Genomic DNA, 22,367 nt, shown 5'->3' with positions numbered 1-22,367 from the left:
CTTATACACGGGAGGCAAGGGCAGGTGGATCTTTCTAAGTTCAAGGCCAGCCTGGTCTATATAGTAAGTTCCATGATAGCCAGAGCTATTTATGGAGACCCTGTCTCAACAACAACAATGGCAAAAGTCTGTATGGGGGCCTTCATTGGTCCTCAGGCCAACAATTCAGAGAGGTGGTTTACCCCTCGCACTGAGATTTTCATTCAATAACCTATTTGTTCTTTTCCCCACCTACACAGATACCTTCATTTAAAGTGTTTAAATGCTGATTTTGCTGTTCTTCCAGATGCTTTGCCAAACTCTTAAGACACTCAAAGGCTAGTGTTAAATGATGGGACCTTTATACAAAGGGTGGGCAGGAGCTCTGAAACTTCACTGCCTTCCACTTGGCAGTGGAAGTGAGACTTGGTCTTGGGACTCAGCAACTATGAGGAAACTAAACAAGCCAGCAAGATCTGAAAACCAAAACCAAAACCATGTTTTTCTGCCAAAAAGAGCAATGTTGGGTAGAGCAGTTTTGAGTACAGCAGCATGGACTGGCAGCACTATTCTGAAATCTATCCCTCCACGATCCATGTAGCCCCCTCGACCACACTTTCATGTTCAAAGGGCCTGGGGGAGGTGGGTGGCTGGAGAGATGGCTTGGTAGTTAAGGGCACTTGCTTCTCTTGCAGAAAACCTGGGTTCAATTCAAACCCAACACTCACATGGGAATTGTGGCTCACAAGTGTAACTCTAGTTCCAAGGGATCTGATACCCTTTTCTGGCTTCTGTGGGCACTGTATGCATGTGGTACACATACACCCGTATACACATACAGGCAAACACTCAATACACGTAATTTTTTTTCCCTAAAAACCGTCTTGGAGTGACACAGTAATCTATCAACTTTATAGGCTCCAATTTACCCAAATACATCCCTCAACCCTCAGACAGAATTCTCCAATGGTTGTGTACACAGTGTATTCCAGCACTATCACCCTTCCTGTTTTTTTTTTTTTAATATTTTATTTTGTTACATGCATGTATGTGCACCATGCATGTACCTGGTACCCTAGGTTAGAAGGCATTGGATTCTCTGGAACTAGAGTCACAGATGGTTGTAAGCCACCGTGTAGGTGCTAGGAACCAAACTTGTGTGCTCTGCAAGAGCAAGTGCTCTTAATCACTGAGCCATCTCTTTAGCCTCCAACTCCATTCTTTCATTTTTTAAAAATTTCTTTAATTTTATATACATAGGCCTATGGGTTTCAGACCCCCTGAAACAGTTGTGAGCTGCCATGTGGTTGCTGGGAATTGAACCCTGGTCCTCTGGAAGAGCAACCAGTACTCTTAACCACTGGACCATCTCTCCAGCCCCACATTGTTTTCTTATAGGGAGAAATATACAGTGTACTTAAAAGAGTGGGGAAGAATTACTCACCCACAGGATAAGCTTAAGTCTTTTTTTCTAGTACTGATCTGGACCTCTAGGTCCATCTGCTGCTGACTCTTGTTCCTGGTGCTTTTGGGTGTTGCCATAAACTAAAGTACATTTGGCTCCAGTATCCACTAAAGCCCAAATTTTGCTTATTAGTAGGGACCAACAAACATGTAATTCAATGTGGGGCCTTGGACCACCCTGCAGGCAACATTGACCATCAGGTTAAGGGTGCAGGTGAGATGTCCGTTTTGTGAGAGCTCCTACCTCCACAGCAGTGGGAATGCACTGGAGGAATGATACCTGAAGTTATTCTCTCTCTAGCTTTCATGTATGCATGGTGCGCGCGCGCACACACCTATACACATACAAAACTGTGGTGGTTTCAATGAGAATGGCCCTCACAGGCTCACATTTGAATGCTCAGTCTCCACTTGGAACTGTTCAGGAAGGATCAAGTGTGGCCTTTTTGGAAGAGGTGTGTCACCGGGGGTGGGTTTTGTTCTAAAAGCCCACACCATCCTTAGTTCTCTGCCTCATGGCTATTATCTCAAGAGGTGACCATTCAGCTACTGTTCCTGCACACCTGCCTGCTGCCATCCATGCCTTCCACTATGATGGTCATGGACCCTAATGCTCTGGAGCTGTGAGCCCTCAAATTAAATGCTTTCTTCTATTTTTTTCTTGGTTTTTTGAAACAGGGTTTCTCTGTGTAGCTTTGCGCCTTTCCTGGAACTCACTTGGTAGTCCAGGCTGGCCTTGAACTCACAGAGATCCGCCTGGCTCTGCCTCCCGAGTGCTGGGATTAAAGGCGTGCGCCACCACCGCCCGGCTAAATGCTTTCTTCTATAGGCTGCCCCAGTCAGTGTCTTATCATAGCAATAAAAATAACCAGACAAAAACCTTCTATCAATATCTTTATTTTGTCCTATTATCTATTCCCCCACCAAATCAGAGGCTAGCATGGAAAATGTCACTTGCATGTCCCTTCCCATGTGTTATTTCTCCCTCATGCAATCAAGTTCCCTTAAGGCAGACAGCTCAGCTTCGCCAGTATGACTTATCACCCAAAGCAGGAATCCTGCAACTGCCACTACGGCAGAGAGGCACGCCAACTTATACTACACAGAGAAAGCCAAGACACAAGCAGACCAGAGAAAGAATTCCATTGAAGCCCTGCTTGATGAACCAACGAGTTTATTCAATTACTTACAGAACATGGGAGACTTTAAGGCAGCTACAGGACCAAGTGGTTCCCCATGTAACTGATAAGTGGCTAGAACACCCCAACTCCCTTATCTGTTTACCCTGTATAATCCTGGCAAGGGGAGAAGCCTCTGGACCTTGCCTCTTTCCCCAAGAGAATGTTAACATGCTTAATCACATAAAGGTCATTTGCGGATGACTGCAGCTACTCTAAGATGATAATGGTCATACCAACCCAAAGGACAACTACATTGCAGGAAAGCACAGAAAAGAAGTGCTGACGTCATTCTGCTACCACTTCTCACTGGTGCCATGGTAGAAATGGAAGGCCCCAGACAGGATGTGGCTCCAGAATGAGTATAGGGGTGTCAACTGGTGCTAAGTCACAGAGACCCCCAAATAGAGCATAAGGTATCTCCAGAGAGCACTGGAAAGCAGTGGGTACCACAGGCAAAGTCTACCCCTGCCAGTTTGAACATGTGTTTGGCTTCATGGGCAGAACTGAGTCCATGCACGAAGAGTCAGGACTGCAGAGTTAAACAGAGAAGAGCAGACTATGTCCTGAGTGGTATGGAGAAGCGAAGAGAACACTTGGACACCTGCTCGCTGGTATCTACAGTTTGAACCCTTGCCCCAAGAGTGGCTCCTAAGATCCCAAGAACAGAGACCACAGGAATCACTATCACGATCCACTTTGGCTCTCCGAAAACCTGCAGTGCCCCAGCTCCAGGTGGGCTCTGGCTAGGCCAGCAGGAGTCAGCTGTTACTGTAGGCCTCTTAATATTTCTGCTCTCATTCCTCAGAAGAGCCCCTTGGAGGTTAGCAGGCTAAGTTGTGTATAGTGGATCAAGATAGATGTGCTGAGTCCTCTTTACTGTAGTGATAGGACAAACCCAGGTCCCATACAGGTGCTGCATGGTCTAATGGTTGGCAGGGTAAGCAGAAGAGATCTGATGTCTTAGAAACACCTCACACAAAAAATGAGAAATAGAAAGCTATTTTATTAACACGCTTTACATTTACAGTTCATTAGCTAATCAACATCAACATGCAAAAATAAGCGCTAGATACAAACCTCTACAATATGGTTTTGTGTGAATTACAATGGTTCATCTGTTTTGAAAACCCGTCAGTACTTATTTTAGCTCAACTATCAGTTTCTGTAATGAAAAGCATTTACACTCTAGGACTACGGAACCACCTGGCAAGGCCTCTGCAGAAACTCAGTCCAGTGGCTTTCCCGTGAATACATTCTCAAAGCAGGAGATAAGGCGGTGCTGGAAGGTGAGATACTGAACCTGTGCACAGACACAGCCCCAGACACCCTGGCCATGTGGGCGGAGCCTCCTCAAGTAGCAGCCCAGGAGTGTGTGGTGCATGGTGCTTTGGCAGCAGCTAGACAGTGAAGTCAGGAAAGGCCTCGGCACCATGTCACAAGTCACTGCAGCCAACCAGGCTGTGGCCAACACCTTGCCCAGGCTGTGGCCAACAGGAGTTGGCAAAGGACCAGCCTGCTCCTCAAGCTCCCCTGAGTCCCATCACTAGCAAAAGGAAGGAAATGGAGAAACACAGGGAAATAACCAATGAACCAATTCCTACTTCTGAGATGCTCTGGATTTCCTTGGTGTTCAGGTCACACTGTAGAGAAGTTTCCTTTGAGAGGTGCAAGAACTTGCAGAGGCATCAGTCGACTTATGTTACAAAATCCTACCAATCAAACGCTGTTCTCAAGCACAGACTTATTAAATCTCACTTCCTCTTTTTCTAAGAGTATTTGTTGTTGCTCACTGATCTTTGGTCGCAAGAAACAAATGCCGAGGCAGGCTGGGGTCTGGGGTCAGGGGTCAGGGTAGGAGGTATGGCTCCCACCCACCACAGCCTCTGGCCGGGGGCGTGCACATGGCAACGCAGGGCCTACATGATGTACACTTTCTCAGCCTGGGAGAAGTGGAAGACTTCTTTGGTTCTTGGGCAAACAACTTTATCATCTTGACGGATAGAGAGCAGAGACTGAAAAGCAAGACCAGAGTTATGCATTAAAATGAGAAAATCCCACACAAAGTAAGACTTGAATTAAGGTTCATTCCACAAAATAAGCTACCATAGAATAAACCAGCTAATCTTATTTTTTTTAACTTTTAGACTTATGTGTATGAGTATTTTGCCTGTATGTATGTACATATGTGTGCCTGATGCTTTTTGAAAGTAGCAAAAGGTGTCATATCCCATGGAACTTGAGTTTCTCATGGAACTGGAGTTATGGATAGTTGTGAGTTACCATGCAGATATTCAGAACCAAACCCAGGTCCTCTACAAGAGCACTCAATGCTCTTAACCACTGAGCATCTCTTCAGCCTCAAGCCATCTAATCCTACAAAGTCACTTGAAGGCACACCTGTCAAAAAACCCTGAAGTTGTTCAAATGTGGTACTACCCCAACCCTGGTGCCCCCTTACCCTCCACATAGCTGCCCTGCCCAGCCCAGCCTAGCCCACAGCCCTGATCACCCAGGCCCTCACATTGTAGCCATAGACATAGCCGTTAGGCAGCATCATGGGTGGGTTGTTCTCATTCATCACGTCACCAGAGATCTTGCAGACCAGGCGGGAGTTGGCACAGTGAGCCATGGGTAGGGGCTGCGCCAGTTTGTTCAGAGAGCGGCTGCACACAGGGCAGTCAGGGCTCTTGGAGCTGCCATCCTCCTTGTAGCACTGTCTGTAAACACTGTTAAGGAAAGGCTGAACCAACAAGGTAAGCAACAAGGCAGGCATGTTGTGAGCATTACTGTCTAGACATAGGGCATCCTCATGGCCACATAGGGACACCATGCAGAAAACAAACAGGGCTGTCTATCATCCAAGGGGAAAAGAATGCTATAGCCATACAGTAACAATGGTCACCAAGACCGGACTCAAAACAAGCAACTAGCATGGCCACCCAGGGGTACCTTGCACCCTTGCTGGTATTCTCACGCAAGAGAGAGACAGGGATGTTCTGGGTGACTGCCAGAAGGTGGTGGGCAAACACATGTTTATTCTCTACTGTCCACCAGAGACAGTGAGAAGATGGGCCCTGAGCCTCAGCTTGGAACACAGCATAACAGGTATCAGCCGTGATCCCCAAACAGCCACTACTTCGTGAGACAGCTGTCACACCCAGAATGGGGCAGAATGGGGTTGGCTACATGTAACAATCAGGCCAGGCACCTAAGGGACAGGGTTCAGCCAGAGTGGTAGGGTTTAGCCACACAATAGATACAGGTCATCCACATGAGAGAGAGAGAGAGTGATTCACATGTCGGGGACAGACCCACAAGAGATGAAGTCAACTTGAGTTCTGACTACAGGAACCATACAAAGGATGGGAGTCAAACATATGTGGGAAGGTCAACCACACAAAGGACGAGAATCTACCATGGGGGCGGTGTGTGTGTGATGGGTCAGTCACCTGTAGGGTTTAGTATGCCAAATATAAACAAGGAGGGATCAGCCTTTCTTGTCTTTCTTAAGAAGGGAGGTTGTCCTTGCCAGAGCCATGACCATTATGAGTCAAGCTGAGAGGTCAAGCTGGCTGGACAGCTAGGGCTTAGGTCTTAAGAACTCCTGTATCCTTAAGTATCAGGTGCATGGCAACATTTGAGATGTAAAAGCCATGAAGAGTACACAGACCAAGGAAAGAAAGACCAAGCTGCAGGTCCTAGACCCTCCCTCTCAACCTTTACCCCAGAGGACAAGGTAGAGCATGGAGGATACGGTGTCTTTATTGCCGAGAGCCCAGCCTGCAGGGTGAGGGTGAAGACGGAGCTGTTTCCTAGCTGGTGCAGTCGGTAGTTGTCATATCGGAACTGCTGGATCAGCATCCGCCACCGGGCTGGGTCCAGAAGGTCCTGAAAGACAATGGGCAAGTGCTGGGACCCTCCCCTGGCAGTTACTGGGAGGCCCAGCCAGGATAGATGCCCCAACTGTATTACAAGACCCCTGCTGGCTTAATGTTCCAGAACACTCCCTGGTTTGTATCCTGTGGTCTTGCGGCTATAAAACAGAATCACAGACAATAAAAACTAAAGGGAGGTCACTCCAGAGAAGAAATGCTAGACAGATGATAACAGATGACCTCAGCTCAGAAGAACTATGCCTGGCTAATGTGTGTGTCTCAGACACAGATAAGGAATGCACATATACAAGAGCAAAGGAGGTAAAACTTCGGCATCATTAGGGTCACAACACACTTCACTTCACTCCCACCCTTTTATAAAAACACTGTTTTCAGTATTACTTCTATAAAAACAGTCTATGGAGGATTATGTCCAGTCTGGGGAGGCTCTCACAGAAGGGATAGCATCAGTCCTCAGGGTCCTTCTCCTGAGGCCAGCACACCACTTTCCTCTGAAGGAAGCTTCCTCACTGTCTTCCTCACCAGTGCCCTGGTTCTTTCCTCCTTAATTTACAAAAGCCATTCTTTCAGTTCTCTTTTTTAGCTTGCTGTACCCTAAATTGCCTGGCTGCCCCCAAGACAAAGGTTTCCAGTATGATCTTGGTCTTTCTCTTTCAGGTCACCAAATTTCTGTCACTGACAAGACTTGATAAGCTATCCCTTTTCCCTGCTGACCGTGACCCCATGAGTAAGTAGGCATGTCCCTGTGCTCACTGGTGGGACAGCAGGTATGTCCTACCCTCCCTGTACTATGAGGCCTCACATGAGATGGTTCATCTTCTAACTCAGATGCCTCAGGCCCAAACCAAACTTTCTCCAATGTAGTCAAGAGAGATTTATGACATCAGTTTAAAATGTGTTTAGACATTCTGATACTCTGGCCTCATGGCATTTCAATACATGATGTTTCATACCTCAAAGCTGGGAGTGTTTACTAGGGCTTAGAGCAAATCCAGCAACTCCAAAACTGGGTCTACTCAGGCATGCTGGCACTGTGTGTGAGGCTGCAGGGCAGACACAAAAGCCTCTGACAGAGACCAGTCTCAAGTCTATGAGCAAAGCAAGTACCTAATGCCTTCAGAGGTTGTGGCTTGATGAGGCCATACTGAACAGAGGTAAAAGTCATAGGCTGCTTACTCAGGGTCAGGCACAGATACCCCAACGTGGGGCTGAAGTTTGTACAAAGCTGTCTAAGCAATGGAGCCATGACCACATCTGCTCTCAGAACCTCTCTCACCACAGGCCAGTGATCAGGGGGCTGAAAACAACAGGACGGAACCAGGAAAAAGACCAGGAGCAGGCAAGGAAGGGCAAGATCACCACCATGACTAGACTCTAGTGCCCTTTAGACCCAGAACTCTGGCCTTACAGAAAAAGCAAGGAGGCCAGGGAGTACAGAGCAGGAGACAGGCTGTGGACATGGCAGGAGGACTACAGGAAGAGAACACCAAGGAAGGGTGGCAGGGTGTGGAGACCCAGAGTCTGACAGGTTGAAGCCTTCTGACCTATGCCCCAAACTTCGCATCAGCTGGATGGGAATAAACCGAGAAAAGCACAACTAGGTAGGACAAGCCATGAGGTTTGAAGAAGTAACGCCTGATGGGCTCTCAGGAGCTGGCCAGTACCCGCTAATCCATCCCAGTGGACGACCCCTGACTCCAAGGACCAGCAGGAACCTAGCTAACAGGGAGGGTCATGAACATTACCTTGTATGGGGAGATGTGTGTATCTGGCGGGAAGGCCAACATGCCCATGACCTGGCGGACCTCATCCAGCTGGCTTCCTTCAGCCTGACTGAAGTGCTTTCTTGCATGTCTGAAAAACAACATTTTGGCACATTTAAGTTTGTAATCCCTGCTTTTCAATAATCACTTAATCATGTTCAGAGGTTAAAAGATAATTTGTGAGAGTTAGATAGTTCCTTCTACCATGTGAATCCCAGGGGTTACACTCAGGTTGCCAGGCTAGGAGGCAAGTGCCTTTACCTGCACTGAATCTCCAATTTTAAGGGTCTGGACTAATAGGCCCTTCAGAGTCTGGCATAAAGGAATTCCATTCTAGAAGATGTGCTGGGTGGGGCCGGAGGGGGTCAAGATATCAGGAAATGGGTTCAATTAGTGCTAGAATTATTGTCTGGGCTCTCAAGTGATTCCAATTGTCCTGGGTGCTTACCTTTCAGGCCCAGGGACTTCCAGTCCTGCATTTTCAATTCTAAGTTGTTTGGAGCAATTCAGGCCCATAGACGGACTCCAAGGCTTATCTAGCCCATCATGTTCAAGCACTCATACACTGTGGTCTTTCACATGGGATACACATGGCTGGTCCAGACCAGGGCCTATTTTACTCAGAAGGGCTGGGCAGCCAGGAGGAGTATGGAACTCTCCTCTGCTGGCCACTAGCCCTAAAGACCTTAGGTTTCCTATCTTCCGACAAGGCCTCATTCAATGTCATATCTTCTACACCCCAAGTCCCTCCTGCAGAACCAGTCCCTCTAACCAGTGGCCAATGACACAGCAGAACCTATGGTACCAAGTCTTCATGTAGGTCAGTCCTGTGCTAAGTCAGGAAAAAGAGAGCTAGAAGGTCCTGGGAACCCGAGACAGCCTTGAGGTAAGTATGAGTATGTGTGGTTAGACAGAGAATAAAGTGAGTAGACATTGTCACCAAGCAGCCCCCATGGAGTAGCAAGATGGCCACGAAGCCAAAGGAAGTGGGAAGCATGTACAGGTTTAGGATACAACCAACATAGCTTCCTACTCAACAGAAGCAGTGAGCCAAGACCAGTACCAGGCCTAGGACTCTGACATCCTAATCCCAGGGTAAAAAACCAATATTGCCTTAATGAACATCACAAACAGTATAAGAAAAACAAAACATAGTTTGGCTCCTCACTGTCTCCCAAGAGCTATGGTTGAAAGCTTGGCTGTCAGTCTATGGCACGATCTGAGGTACCAGAAAGTTTAGATAAAGGTGGAGCCCCCTGGAGTAAGTTAGGTCACATGGGTGTGTTCCTGGTGGCTGTGAATTAAGCAGCTGTGCTTCACTATACACTTCTGCCATCATGCTCTTCCTCATCACAGCTGCCACACAATGGCACCCAGTGACAGAAAACAAGCCACAATGAGCTTGTCTGCCTTTGAAGCTGTGTGCCTCGGGTACACACACATCACAGGGACGAAACTGGCAACTGGTGTACAGTGACACCAACTTTTTCTTTAAAAACATCAATGTGAGACACCCAGAGCCCGACATACCTGAACAACCATCAGCTCCCATAGGGTGAGGGGAGGGACAATCCTTTACCACTGCAGAGACACGAGTCAAGTCTCGGGCATCAGGCACAGTGCCCCTTCCAAAACTCGACTTGTTCAGGAAGCTGAGGAAGGGACTGCTTAAGCTCAGGAGTTGGAACACTAGGCAGCAAAATGTTATCTTTTTTTGTGAGACAGGATCTTATTATATGTAGCCCTAGAGGACCTAGAACTTGCTATGTAGACCAGGCCTTCCCCAACTTCACAGGGATCCACTTTCCTCTACCTTCTAAGTACTAGGGTTAGAGGAATCGATGACCTCTCCTGGCATGACCAGGTCTCTTACAAAAGGAAATAAGAAGAGTGGAAATAAACGTACTGGTAGGGCACTTGTCTACCATGCTCAAGGCCTGGAAAGAAGGATATCAACAGAGGGCGTGCGCACTCTCACGCACGCATGCATGCACGCACGCACACGTGCACACACACACGTGTAGGCACTGCATGCTTTCTTTCCCTTTACACTGTATGAGGCAAAGTGAAGTGACAGCAGCCAGTAAGGTCCGCAGCCAGCTCAATCATGCCTTGCCCTCACCTTTCCATGCTCCCAGAGAATAGCAGTCCTAGGTTCACTAAGCTAAGCCTGGGCTGGGCCTGCAGGACTCTCTGCTCCCCACTCAGGTTTCTCTGGTGGGACCCGTCACTGCTGAGTCTCAGTCATCATAGACAGACACCTTCTGGAAGATATATTCCTTCAGTGCCTATACTAGGAGATGCTACCAGCTTAGCCCATGTCTAGGGGAGCAGCAGGTCATGTTTTCACTGGTGTACCACATGGCCCTGGCCACAGTGTTCCTCCCTGCTCACACTCCAGAACTAATTGGGAAGGAGCCTTGGCAAAGCTGGAATTGGAGAACCCCAGCTATTAGAAAGAAGTTACTGTTCTAGCTTTGGCATACACTAACCAGACACCTGGTGGACACCAAGAAGGCTCCACAAAGCTGACTGAAAGCAAGTAGTTCAGGAGTGGAAACTGGCACATGGTACTCTCTGTGACACTCCAGACAAAAAAGGGTGAGTCTTATGCTTGACTGCTAAAGACCCACAGGGGCCTGCCATATGGTCAGTCAGCCCTGTTCCCTGTACCCTTAGGGCAGAGATAGACCTCAGAAGCTCGGATATGCCTGCAGAAAGCCCTAAGGTATTCTTCCTGATGCAAGTATGCTCTCAGATGGCCAGGAAGAAAACAGACCAAGGGACTTTGAATTGTCCATTGGTCAGCCCCTTGGAGCATACTTGCTACTTAAGCTGATGATTATTTCCCAGTGGAAAAGATGAGACCCGGAGCCCTGATCATAGGTTGACATGGGTGGCTGGGATGCCAGTCTAGCTCACTTGACAGCTATGAGGGTCTGATGCTGCGGGCCGCAGGAATATATCATAAGAACTCAGCTGGTTATGGCAAAGTCACTATCTGGAGGGATCATGGAATTCCTCCAGAGGAAGCCAAATCCCAAGGAGTTTTTGGTGTTACAGCTGTCTTCTGTTATGAAAATCATGTGTGCCTTCACAGTTTTCCCAATTGACTTTTCCCTAAGAAGGGCTAACAGTGTAGACTGATCACTCTCTGGACATACACATTTCAGGTATTTGGAGAACAGCCTCAGGAAAGGCTTTCTCTGGAATCAGATTATCTATCTCCCTTGGCCACTTTCAAGGACTACAGGAAACACCACCCAGGTGGGTGCCCATGGTTAGTCTCAGGCCGACTAACAATGATAACAGCCCACATGCAAGTCTCCTGACTTACGGTAAATTCCACAAGGAGACACCGCCTAGGAGAGGCGGACATTAAGTAATAGCTTTACACAATTTAGCTCGGACCCTCCCTTTATATACCGAGACTTCCAGGAGGTGGGGGGAGAAGAGAGAAGAGAATGGAAGAACTAAATGGGTAAGAACTTGAGAGGAACAAACTGAGATGGGGAAGAACTAGATTGTAGAACTAGAAGAGAGGACAAGAGGAACGAGATGGAAGATGAGGAAGAGCCAGATGGGGAAGAACAAGATGAGGAAGAGCCAGATGAGAGAGAAGGAGATGGGAGAGGAGCTGATAGGAGAAAGAACTAGATAGATGAGAACCTAGAAGGGACAGAACTAGATGAAGGAATTAAGGTAGAACATAGAGGGGATCGCAGACAAGTGTAGAGAGAAACCAGGTTAAAGATGACCTAAATATGAGAACAGAATATAAGCTTGTAACTGTCACAGAATAATCAAGTATATGGACTAAGGAGTTTCGTGTACATAGATTCATTTCTTCTCATCAAAGGTTAATTATCAGCTGGTTGTAGATTCTTCCCGGACCCTGGGAGGGGACTATCGAGGGGCTGGACCCCCATAGTCCTCGATAGTCTGAACTGCCACATGAAATTGTCTATGGAGCAGAGGACTTCAATCCCTGCCTTAGAACACAGAAATGTAGTTGGCATGTAGGATTGAAGCCATCAGACTAGAAGTGCCCCAACATGTGTGTTTCCCTCTCTATCACCCCACCAAGAGGATGTGGAAAGGGGAATGGCACCTGCATGTCCTGTCCTAATGTAAGAAACCTTGTATATGGCATATCCTACCTCACAGCATCCAGGCGTTTGTTCTGCCGGACAAGTTCAATGAACTCCTGAATCCTGAGGCTGAACTCCAGGCAGCTCTAAGGGCAAAGACAGACAGGGTTAGAAGGTGCCACCTGTCAGCAGTGCCATGGCCCAGGTGCCTGGGCACCAGGATCCATAGGTCCCACAAATTCTATCATCAAAACTCAGGGCCTCTCCATGGACACTGGGAAGCATGCTATGGCCAGAGCCTCTATTCTGATATGCATCACATCAGAATCCTCTTCTGGTAGGACCAATGCATTATGCAGATGGTGAGCCCAATATCTGAAGACAGTCATGTGGCACTTGGATGGGCAGCAAACAAAGACTGTCATTAGCTCCCAGAGTACATGGAGTAAGGTTAAGAAACTGTATGAGGAAACCCTGACAACTCCCTGGAGGGTTTTCCAGGGCCCTATAGTCAAGGTCCTATTGTCTATGAATACCATAAAGCAATCTTCCTCTGAACATGTTTCCTTTAGCTGCGCCACCACCGCCCTGCGAGTGTAATTAATATCTTGAATGTAATTCATGCCACTGATTAATGGTTACAATTGCAAATATTATGTGTGTATGAAATTGAAAACAGCGATGGTGGCGCATGCCTTTAATCCCAGCACTCGGGAGGCAGAGCCAGGCGGATCTCTGTGAGTTCGAGGCCAGCCTGGTCTCCAAAGCAAGTTCCAGGAAAGGCGCAAAGCTACACAGAGAAACCCTGTCTCAAAAAAACAAAAAACAAACAAACAAAAAAAAAAAAAAAAAAAAAAAAAAAGAATTAATTGTCTCAAAAAAAAAAGTTTCCTCCCTACCACCTCCACCAGGTTTCAACTCAGCACATTCCTCGTCTGTACTGTAAGTCATGCTGCCAGAGATGGTGAATGCTCTGGAAAAATTTCCACAAGCTGTTTATCTAAGACTGATTGATACCTGGTGGAAGGAGACAGTGTCTCAAGTGGGTGTGAGGTAGCAAGGAGGTGGCACTTCAAGGTGCTGACAGGGAACACTAAGAAAACAACAAAAGATGGAAGGCTGAAACGACGAGAAGGGTTCCAGGCAGAAACAGGGGTAGTATAAAGGCCCTGGGACAGAAGGAATAAAACCCCTGGAGCAGCAAGTCCAAGGAAGCTAATGTTCCTGTCAGGACTCTAAGGTCCAGGCTGGTGGGGATCAGGAGATGAGAACAGATGGTCCATGAATGGCAGAAACTCTAAGACTTGCAGTTGTTAAGGGAGATCCGAGATCAGCACTGCAGTGGCTCTTGGGGATGTTGGTAGATGCTTCTACATAGAAGCCTAAAGCTGACTCTGAAACCAGCACTACAATCCAGTGCAGTTCCTGTGACTGGCAGGAAGATTAACTGCTAGCACCTTACACAGAAAGCATCTTTCTATGCAAGTACTAATCTAAAGATCCCCAGGTACCAGGCAGTAGAGCACTCACCCAGCATGTACAGAGTCACCTGTAAAACCAGCACCTAGGAGGCTGAGGCAAGGTCTCAGTAAATTGAGGTTAGCCTGGGTTACATTGCAAGGCAATGTCCCCCTAAAAGCTACTCAAAAACTTTCAGCATAGCCTCAGGACACAAAACACTTCCTGCCAGAAACAGGAATGAGGACATGAAAAACTAGTCTGAGACTATTCATCACATGCCACTGATTCCAGATAATCCATATTACAACAGCACAAGCTTCACATGACAAGTCAATCATTCTTGAACATTTAGGACTCAAACTCAATTCTCCAGTGCCGCATCTTTTCCCACCTGGCCTCCCCTGTGTACCCAATCCCCACGGCCCATCTCAATGGAACCCCAGCAAAGAATACTCCAGAGCCAGTTGTCCTGACCCTATTCCACCAACACAATGTAACCAGACCTATATAACTCTGTGTAGGGACAGGAAGATGACAGGGATGTCCACTTCCTCTGATCCCTGCACTATACCCTCTGCACCCAGGCTGAGGGCCAAACAGGCTGGAAACACAGTACAATCCAAGCCAGAGCAGGAGCTGTCCTGACTGAGTGGTAGGTAGCAAGCTTGATATGATCAGGAAAAGACAGGGTACTCCAAGGCTCTCCAGGAGCAGCCTGGCCCCACTGATAATGGAAAGGTGTGTGGGTGCTCTGCTCCCTTTAAAGCCAGAAAGGCAGGAATTGAAGGTGAATCTGTACCCTGGAGTCCCATGAAGTTGCAGAGCAACACTGTTCCTTCTGTAGTTGGTGGGCACCAGTGGGATGTTTAAAGGCAGGATGAAGGCACTGTACAGGTACTGAAGGAAAATGAAAACCCCGAGACAGGGTTTCTCTGTGTTAACAGCTCTAGCTGTCCTGGAGACAGCTTTGTAGACTCACTCTGTAGACCAGGCTGGCCTTGAACTCAAACTCCCAGAGATCCACCTGCCTCGGCCTCCTGAGTGCTAGGATCAAAGGTGTGCACCACCACCTCCCAGTGAAAAGTTTTGTTACATAAAACATATACCTTAAATGTGTTATTATTATTTAGGAGCAATATTCTTTAACAGTTAACTTTCAAACACCTTACCAATACACAGAAGTGCCTGCTTGCTATGCAAATTAATCCTCTAGAACATACATCTACCAATTCATATAGTAGGATGATTGGCCACCCTGCTCACTCTGCAGCAGCTGGAGACTGAATTTACCACTCTGTGTGACTTCTAGACACAAGGCCTCTAGGTTGTTCTTTCAGTGTCCTGTCAAGTCTAGAGACCTAAGCTAATTTACAGATCTTATCTTGGTGCCCTGGTATACGGTATTTCCAATTTAGTGAAACTTGGTCTGAGATGCTTCTCTTCCCATCCAAATTAGTGTGTCTGATCTGTGGGACCTTAGTGCAGTGTGGCTCCTCCACTATTTCTCTGATGGCAGGGGAGAGCATGTGTGCATGTGCACAATTAAGTGATACAGATATTATAATGTGATGTGATAGGCAAGCCTGTCATTAGGCACCTTCACAGTGTTTCTGGACAAATGCTAACATTCCCCTCTACCTCTCTTCGTAGACACTAAGGCAATGCTCACCTACTCAGCATTCAATCAGCACCTCAATTTCTCAGGTTCTGCCTATCCAGAGTGTCCATCCCTGGTCCACATGGAGCACTCATAGTAAATTCAGCAATCCTGTAGGCACACTGCCTAGAGAGGTCAAAGCTTGGGAGATCACCTCATGGAAGAGACAAAAGTTCAGTGTTCTTTCTCTGGGAGGGAGTGAAAGTGGGACTGAGTAGGCCAGACTGTTACATATCAATTCTCACTTTCCTTTTAGAAGTTCCATACCATGATCCTCACTGGTGGCTCTACTTTTTTGTTCCATCTTTGCCTCGTGCTCACTTTGGCAGCCCTGAATGGCAGAGTGTCACTCTTGGCTGGTGACTACTACCTCAACAAACTCAACCAGATGGATTAAAGCAGCATTCAGTTTAGAAAACAGAAAATACAGCTCCTCTAATGGAAGCAGGGGCTGGCTGTTGATGAACACTAACACATTTCTGCTACAAAGCCCTAGGATAACACTTTTCAGTGGGCATATTTAAGTTCTGTGGCCTGTGTTTTACTTTTAAAGAATGCTTTAAAAGTACAAAGTGTAAGCCGGGCGTTGGTGGCGCACGCCTTTAATCCCAGCACTCGGGAGGCAGAGCCAGGCGGATCTCTGTGAGTTCGAGGCCAGCCTGGGCTACCAAGTGAGCTCCAGGAAAGGCGCAAAGCTACACAGAGAAACCCTGTCTCGAAAAACAAAAAAGAAAAAAAAAAAAAAAAAAAAGTACAAAGTGTGTAATCAGTAGAACATCACATCCCAGATTTCTGCAGTCCCTATCTGACTGAGTGGGGAATTCTAAGTGCAGTAGGTGTGAACATGCTGCATGTATGATGATGGGATTCCATACTTCACTCTAGAACCAAACCAACCCAATATGCTACTCTTCAGGGTTTTGACCTAGAGGTGAACCCCACCCCAAACCCAACAACTCAATCTTACAAACCAAAACCAACCCAAAAGGCTGTAAGCAGGTGAAGGCATGATGGTCCTGGGTAGGTGGAACAGCTTCCACCCAACTTTGGCCTCTTCTCCAATAGAGACTCATCCCCACCAGAAGCCCAACTGGGAAAGCCCACACACCTTCATCTTCCGGAGTCGGGACTTGTTATCATGGCACCAGGCAAGGCAGGTGGCTGTCTCACGCCTCTCCAAGGACTCCTCCACTTCTTTGGCTGTCAGGAACATCTCGATATTCACAAGGTCCTTAGAGGAAGGGGCAGCTCAGGTCACAACATGCCTGTGGCCTACAAGCAGGGGCAACTGGTTTCTACCCTCTTCACCTCAGCCTCCCACCCAGAGTTTAGGCTCGGCCATAGTGCAGCCCTGCCTCCAGTTCAACCTGTCTAGGGCACTGCTCATAGACAAGTACCCAGGGAATAAGATTCTAGGGAGCAGAAATGGTCCACAATGACTGGGAAGCTTACATATGGCAGATGTCAAATGGTTAGGGGAACCAGTCTACTGGTTAGGGGAACCAGAACCATCCTGTTGTAATAAAAGAAAACCAACAAGGATCATAAGCACTGGACTATACAGACATACTTGGACTGGCTCAAAGCACAGGGTACAGGCAATCTGTAGTTAATGTGGTCAATTTGATGAGATTTAGAATGACCATGGAAATTAATCTCTGGGCATATCTGTAAGGGCTTACCTAGATTAGACTAAGTAAATTTTAGAGGTGGGAAAATTCATCTTAAATGTGGGTTGTACTATTCCATTCATCTTAAATGTGGGTTGTACTATTCCATTCATCTTAAATGTGGGTTGTACTATTCCAAGGGCTAGAGGTCTCAAGACTAAAAACAGAGTGCAAACTGAGCACCAGCAGTCCTCTCTATTTCCTGACTGTGCACACACATAAACAGCTGTCTCCTGCTTCTGCTGCCATGCCTTCTCTGGCATGATGGTCTATCTTCCTGTAATGCTAAGACAAACGAAACCTTCCTTTATTAATTGCTTCTGTCAGGCATTTTGTTGCAGCAACAACAAAAGTAACTAACAACACCCCAACCAAAGACCCACAGAGCACAACCTCCTTCAAGCCCTCAGCACAGGATACAATGCCCCCGCAGTGTCTGTGTGTAGGTGTGTGTGGAGGGGTTGTAATACAACTCTCTCCAGTGCCTGTGCTCTTTGAAAAGGGCCAAGGACAGAAAATCGGCTGAGCTCTAGAGGGCTCATACAAGGTCAGGGTCTCTCTATATTAAAGGGTCCAGCAAGATTAGCAAGAATGAGTGGCTGGGACAATGAGATGTATACACATTATGAGAAAAGCAGGGAAGCTAACTGAAGAAAATGGAAATTTCTTTAAATTTTAAAAATCACACTGATTTATATATTAGTGGGCAGATATCCAGAGGTTGGAAAACGACTTATGGGAACTGGTTCTCTCTTCCCACCATGTAATTCACAGGAATCAAAATTAGTTAAGTTTTGGCAACAAGTGTCTTTACTTGCTGAACCATCTCTTTAGCCTGAAAACCTAATTTCAAAAGTGAAATTTCTTTCCTATCTGGGATGTACTCCAACTAAACAAATCAATAAAAAATAGTTTCTCAACTAACAAGGAGAATAACAGCACAAAACAACTGATAATTCCTAGGTGAGCCATGTACAGTATGCTCTGGTCAGGATCTATAGGGACCTGATGTTCCTCCTGCCAAGCCCCATGACAATGGTCCTAGTTAGCATCACATCCCAAGCACTGAACACCACACATACAGGGACAATGACCAGAGAAGGGAGAAAGGAGTTGAAATTATGGGAAGCTCCTTCCAGAGATGTGACTGGGCAGGACATGTGGAGCTAGCTACTGAACATGGTATAGACACAGCCTTTAAGTAAAAGAAATCATAGCAAGACTGCTACTTTTCCTATTTCAAGATAAACAACTATAAGAAGCAGACTAGAGCTAATACCAATGTGATTAAAACTAATGGCCTGGATGGTGTGAGATACCACAGCTGGGAAAAGATGCTTGCCACCAAGCCTGACAACCTGAGTTCAATCTCCATGACTCACATGGCAGAAAGAGAAAACTGACCCCCAAAAGTTGCCCTCTAACTTCAACACGTGTGGTGACATGCATGTGCATACCCCCCCGAGATAAATTTAATAAAAATTTAAAAATAATAATGGCTTATAAGAAAAAAATGGGACAACCTATGGGTTCAGTGATACACTCTGGTGGCCAAGCACAGGCTGGATATTCCATGTCTAGTGGCAGTGGCTATAACCACTGGTCAGGGGCAAGAAGGCAGCAACACCTTTCCTGGCTATATGGGCATGTCACCGACTCCAGGGAGTTCTGTCAAGAACACCAATCTTCTGGCCTCCTCAGGCACCACAAGGCCAGCAAATTTAAGTTCAGGTGCAAGTTCAAGTTGGCTAAAAGCAAGTTAATTGTATCCTGTGATTTTCAGTGACTATCGGGGCACCATAACAGGTGGGAACAGGAGGGAATGTGATGGTGCTCACACCTAAGCAGGGGACTAAGAATTCAAAGTGCCCACCTCAATGCCACTCTGGCGAGCCAACTTCACAGCTGTGTTGTAGTAGCCACAGCGCAGCAGATGCTCCACCATCATTCGGTCCATGCGCTTCCGTTTCCACATGCTGGCTGCTGCTGGCTGGTCACTGCTGTGTTCCTTGAGGTGCTCAATCCTACGCTTGCAGAGTTTGGCGCTCTCATCCTCAGCCTGGATGGACTCTACTGCCTAAGTCACAGCAAACACATGAGATGATTCGTCCCAGGACCCACCATCAGCCACGAAAACATATGCATGCACCACCTCTTTTGTATGCTCGCAAGAAGACAAGCAAGGAAAGGTAAAAGCTGAGGATGTGTTGGACGATATGATAGAAATAAAAGAAATCAGGTTCTACATTTGTTTGGGGTGAATTTGTGTAAGACAGTAATTCCTGAGAGGGGCATGACACTCTACCCACCACTTCATGTGCTTGCTGAGTATATTTGAGGCCCTATTTCCCCGAAAAAGGCCTAAAATGCATGTGTATCTTTTTTTGGTTTAAGCTACACTGTCAGATGCTTAAAATGTGAAATTTGTTGTATTTTCCTTGTCTTGTTATTTACTCTAAAGTGACTCTAATTATATTACTTTGACATAGGGTCCAACTACACAGCCTTAGCTGGCCTAGAGCTTGCTATGTAGACCAGGCTGTCCTCAAACTCACAAAAATCCTTCTGGCTCTGCCTCCTGAATGTGGAGATTAAAAGTATGTGTCACCATGTTTGGACTTTTAAATACTTTATAATTTTTTGTTAGGTTTTTTTTCTTTTCTGTCTTTGTTTTTGTGAGACAGGGTTTCTCTATGTAGCCCTGGCTGTCCTGGAACTAGTTCTGTAGACCAGACTGGCCTTGAACTCACAGAGATCCATTTGCCTCTGCCTCCTAAGTGCTAGGATTAAAGGCACGAGCCACCCCCGCCACCACCCCCCCAAGCTAAACAGATAGACACATACATGTATGTGCCCAATTTTGTTCAAAATTAAATCCTATGTAGCTCAACCTACACTGTCCAACATGGCTGCTACCAGCCCGTGTATCACTGGATTATTGGAAGGTCAGTGACACAGAGGAACCACACCTATGTCACTGCGAGTAAGTTCTCATAGCCATGGAGCTAACAGCTAAATGTGAGACACCACGAGCCAGGGCCCCGCTGGCTTTCTGTCCCTGCTTCCAGGTTGGCTTCTGGGCTACATTTCTGTTGGGAGTGGGCTTTTGCTTGGCTCCTGTTAGGGCTGATCTCAGCAGAGCTCTTCAGTCTCACCATGTGACACATGAGGGAAGTTTATCTTCACTGTGTCATGTGGGTCTATGAGCCACTGTTATTCTCCCTGTCCTTTCTCTGCCCCTTCTCTGGGCTCTGACAACCATGTCAGAAATCCATGATCTCTCATGTACTTGCCTTTCTGTCTGCTGTATTCTAGACAACTTCTTTAGAAGCACTTTTCCGTCTTGGTACTCTACCACTGAGTACTACCAGCAGCCTGGTTATTATTTGTTTGTGACATAGTCTCACTCTATAGCCCTGACCAGCCTGGAGCATGGCATGTAGACCAGGCTGGCCTTGAACTCAGAGACTTCCTGCCTCTTCTTCCCAAGTGTTGGAATTAAAGGTATGTGCCACCATGTCCAGTCCTGGTTACTATTTTTTAAAATATATTTTCCCTGATTATTTTTAAAACTCTAAATAATTTTTGTATTTTCTGTTCCTGCAGGTTTTCAAGGTTTTTTTGGCCCACTTTCTCGGGCTTCCAAAGTCATCTGTCACATGACCTCTTGTGCTCAGACAATGCTCCTAGACAGTTGCAGTCCTTGGACTTTTCTTATATCTGACCCCGATCCATGACTGGGACTGGTGATTCTCTTCTGCTGCTTGAGCTCTCTAACCCCTTTGGGAGGATGCTTTGAAGGACTATTCAAATCTTTAAAGGGTCATCCGCAGTGGCTAGGTCATTCTGACAGCCCCAGGAAGTTCTGGGGTGAAACATCAGTCTCTGGAAACCCTAGCTTCCTCATGGGTGGGGCTTAGGACACTTTCAGTTCTCTTTCCAGCAGTATGAGTGAGGCCTGGACACCCTACCCACAGCTGGCCTCCGTCTTCATCTCCCAGCTAGGGCCCATTCCCAGAGGACAAACCTTTCTCTTGAGGACACTCAGCTTCTCCACCACACCATCCAGTAGGCTGACCACAGAGTCCACAGCTGGGCAACTACTCAAGGTTTTCTCAAGCTCAGCAACCACCATGGTGACGTGGCTGGTCTCCCGATCAATGTTTTTCTGGGCAGCTCGGAAGCGTTTATTCAGTGTCTCATAGGGCACCTAGACAAGAAAAGGCAGAAAAAAACCTCAGCCCTGACCTTCAATGCACGGATATGTCCGAGGCACAGCACATGGACCTCCTTTACATCCAGCAAAGGCAGCCTAAGATCTTCAGCTCTCAAAAAAATCACAGTACCCTGGACCAGGACTCACAAAGCATGATGACTAGACATGGTCCAGAGCCTGGAAGGGAGAATGACACTAAGATACATGCTGCCCTGGTCTTTGAATAATGCTGAGCCACAATCTTTTCACAAAACAGAAAAAACAGACAAAACAACAAAGTTTTAAATCTAGAAAAACAAACAGTTAAAAAAGTGACCAAAAATAAGATGAGAGAAAGGGGCTTCCCATTCAGCTAGTGGGGAACTGGAGGTGAGGACCACACTGGGCAGGGCAGTCAGGATGGGTCCAAAAAGCTTCGTATTGTTCAGGTTAATGTGAAGTCATCATATTTCATATGGAATTACAAATTAACATTAACATTTCTCCTCCATGAAAAAATAGTTTATCCTAATGTAAACAACAACAACACCCATTTCCTACAGAAAAATTACAAAGTAATTGTCAAGTCACTGTGATCTTCTGCCTTTCCAGAGAATCACCGTCACACTTGTCTCTCATTTCCTGGCCCATAACTGTGGACATAACACATTAAGCTGTGCCTGAGCACCATGTCCCACTCTTTGGCAGGCTAAGCTACAGCCATGGCTCATAGCTCTACTGTCAAGTACTGCTAGTATTAACTTTGCTGTCACAGCAAACTCACCTGTGAAAAAATGTTTTTTTCTTTTTTGAGACAAGGTTTCTGTGTGTACTGGCTGACCTGAAACTCTATGGACTAGGCTGGAACTCACAGAGATCCACCTACTTCTGCCTCTACAGTGCTGGAATTAAAGGTGTGTACCACTACACTCAATATCCAGCTTACCTGTGATCTTAAACCCATTCAGCAACATGGTCAGACTCAAGGGGGCTCTGTACCCTTCAACATG

General features: G+C 46.7%; 1 protein-coding gene across 2 annotated transcripts in view; it reads right to left on the bottom strand.

The window, feature by feature from the left end:
• Window positions 1-3,607: 3,607 nt before the first annotated feature.
• Window positions 3,608-22,367, bottom strand: part of Maea (macrophage erythroblast attacher, E3 ubiquitin ligase) — a 44,446-nt gene continuing 25,686 nt past the window's right edge. The window contains exons 3-10 of one of the 2 annotated variants that reach the window (XM_028870744.2): window positions 21,190-21,372; window positions 19,036-19,239; window positions 16,601-16,723; window positions 12,444-12,520; window positions 8,266-8,374; window positions 6,379-6,512; window positions 5,146-5,341; window positions 3,608-4,636 (exon numbers count right to left, since the gene is read on the bottom strand). In XM_028870744.2, the coding sequence (XP_028726577.1) occupies window positions 4,541-4,636; window positions 5,146-5,341; window positions 6,379-6,512; window positions 8,266-8,374; window positions 12,444-12,520; window positions 16,601-16,723; window positions 19,036-19,239; window positions 21,190-21,297 (1,047 nt within the window). In that variant the 5' untranslated portion in view covers window positions 21,298-21,372 and the 3' untranslated portion in view covers window positions 3,608-4,540. The remainder of the gene's footprint in view (window positions 4,637-5,145; window positions 5,342-6,378; window positions 6,513-8,265; window positions 8,375-12,443; window positions 12,521-16,600; window positions 16,724-19,035; window positions 19,240-21,189; window positions 21,373-22,367) is intronic. The other variant, XM_028870743.2, reaches the window with a different exon arrangement.

Source organism: Peromyscus leucopus, chromosome 7 (genome assembly GCF_004664715.2).
Source record: "Peromyscus leucopus breed LL Stock chromosome 7, UCI_PerLeu_2.1, whole genome shotgun sequence".
Lineage (NCBI taxonomy): Eukaryota > Metazoa > Chordata > Mammalia > Rodentia > Cricetidae > Peromyscus > Peromyscus leucopus.
The sequence above is the reverse complement of the archived record's forward strand: the minus strand, read 5'-3'. Positions and strand labels throughout refer to the sequence as shown.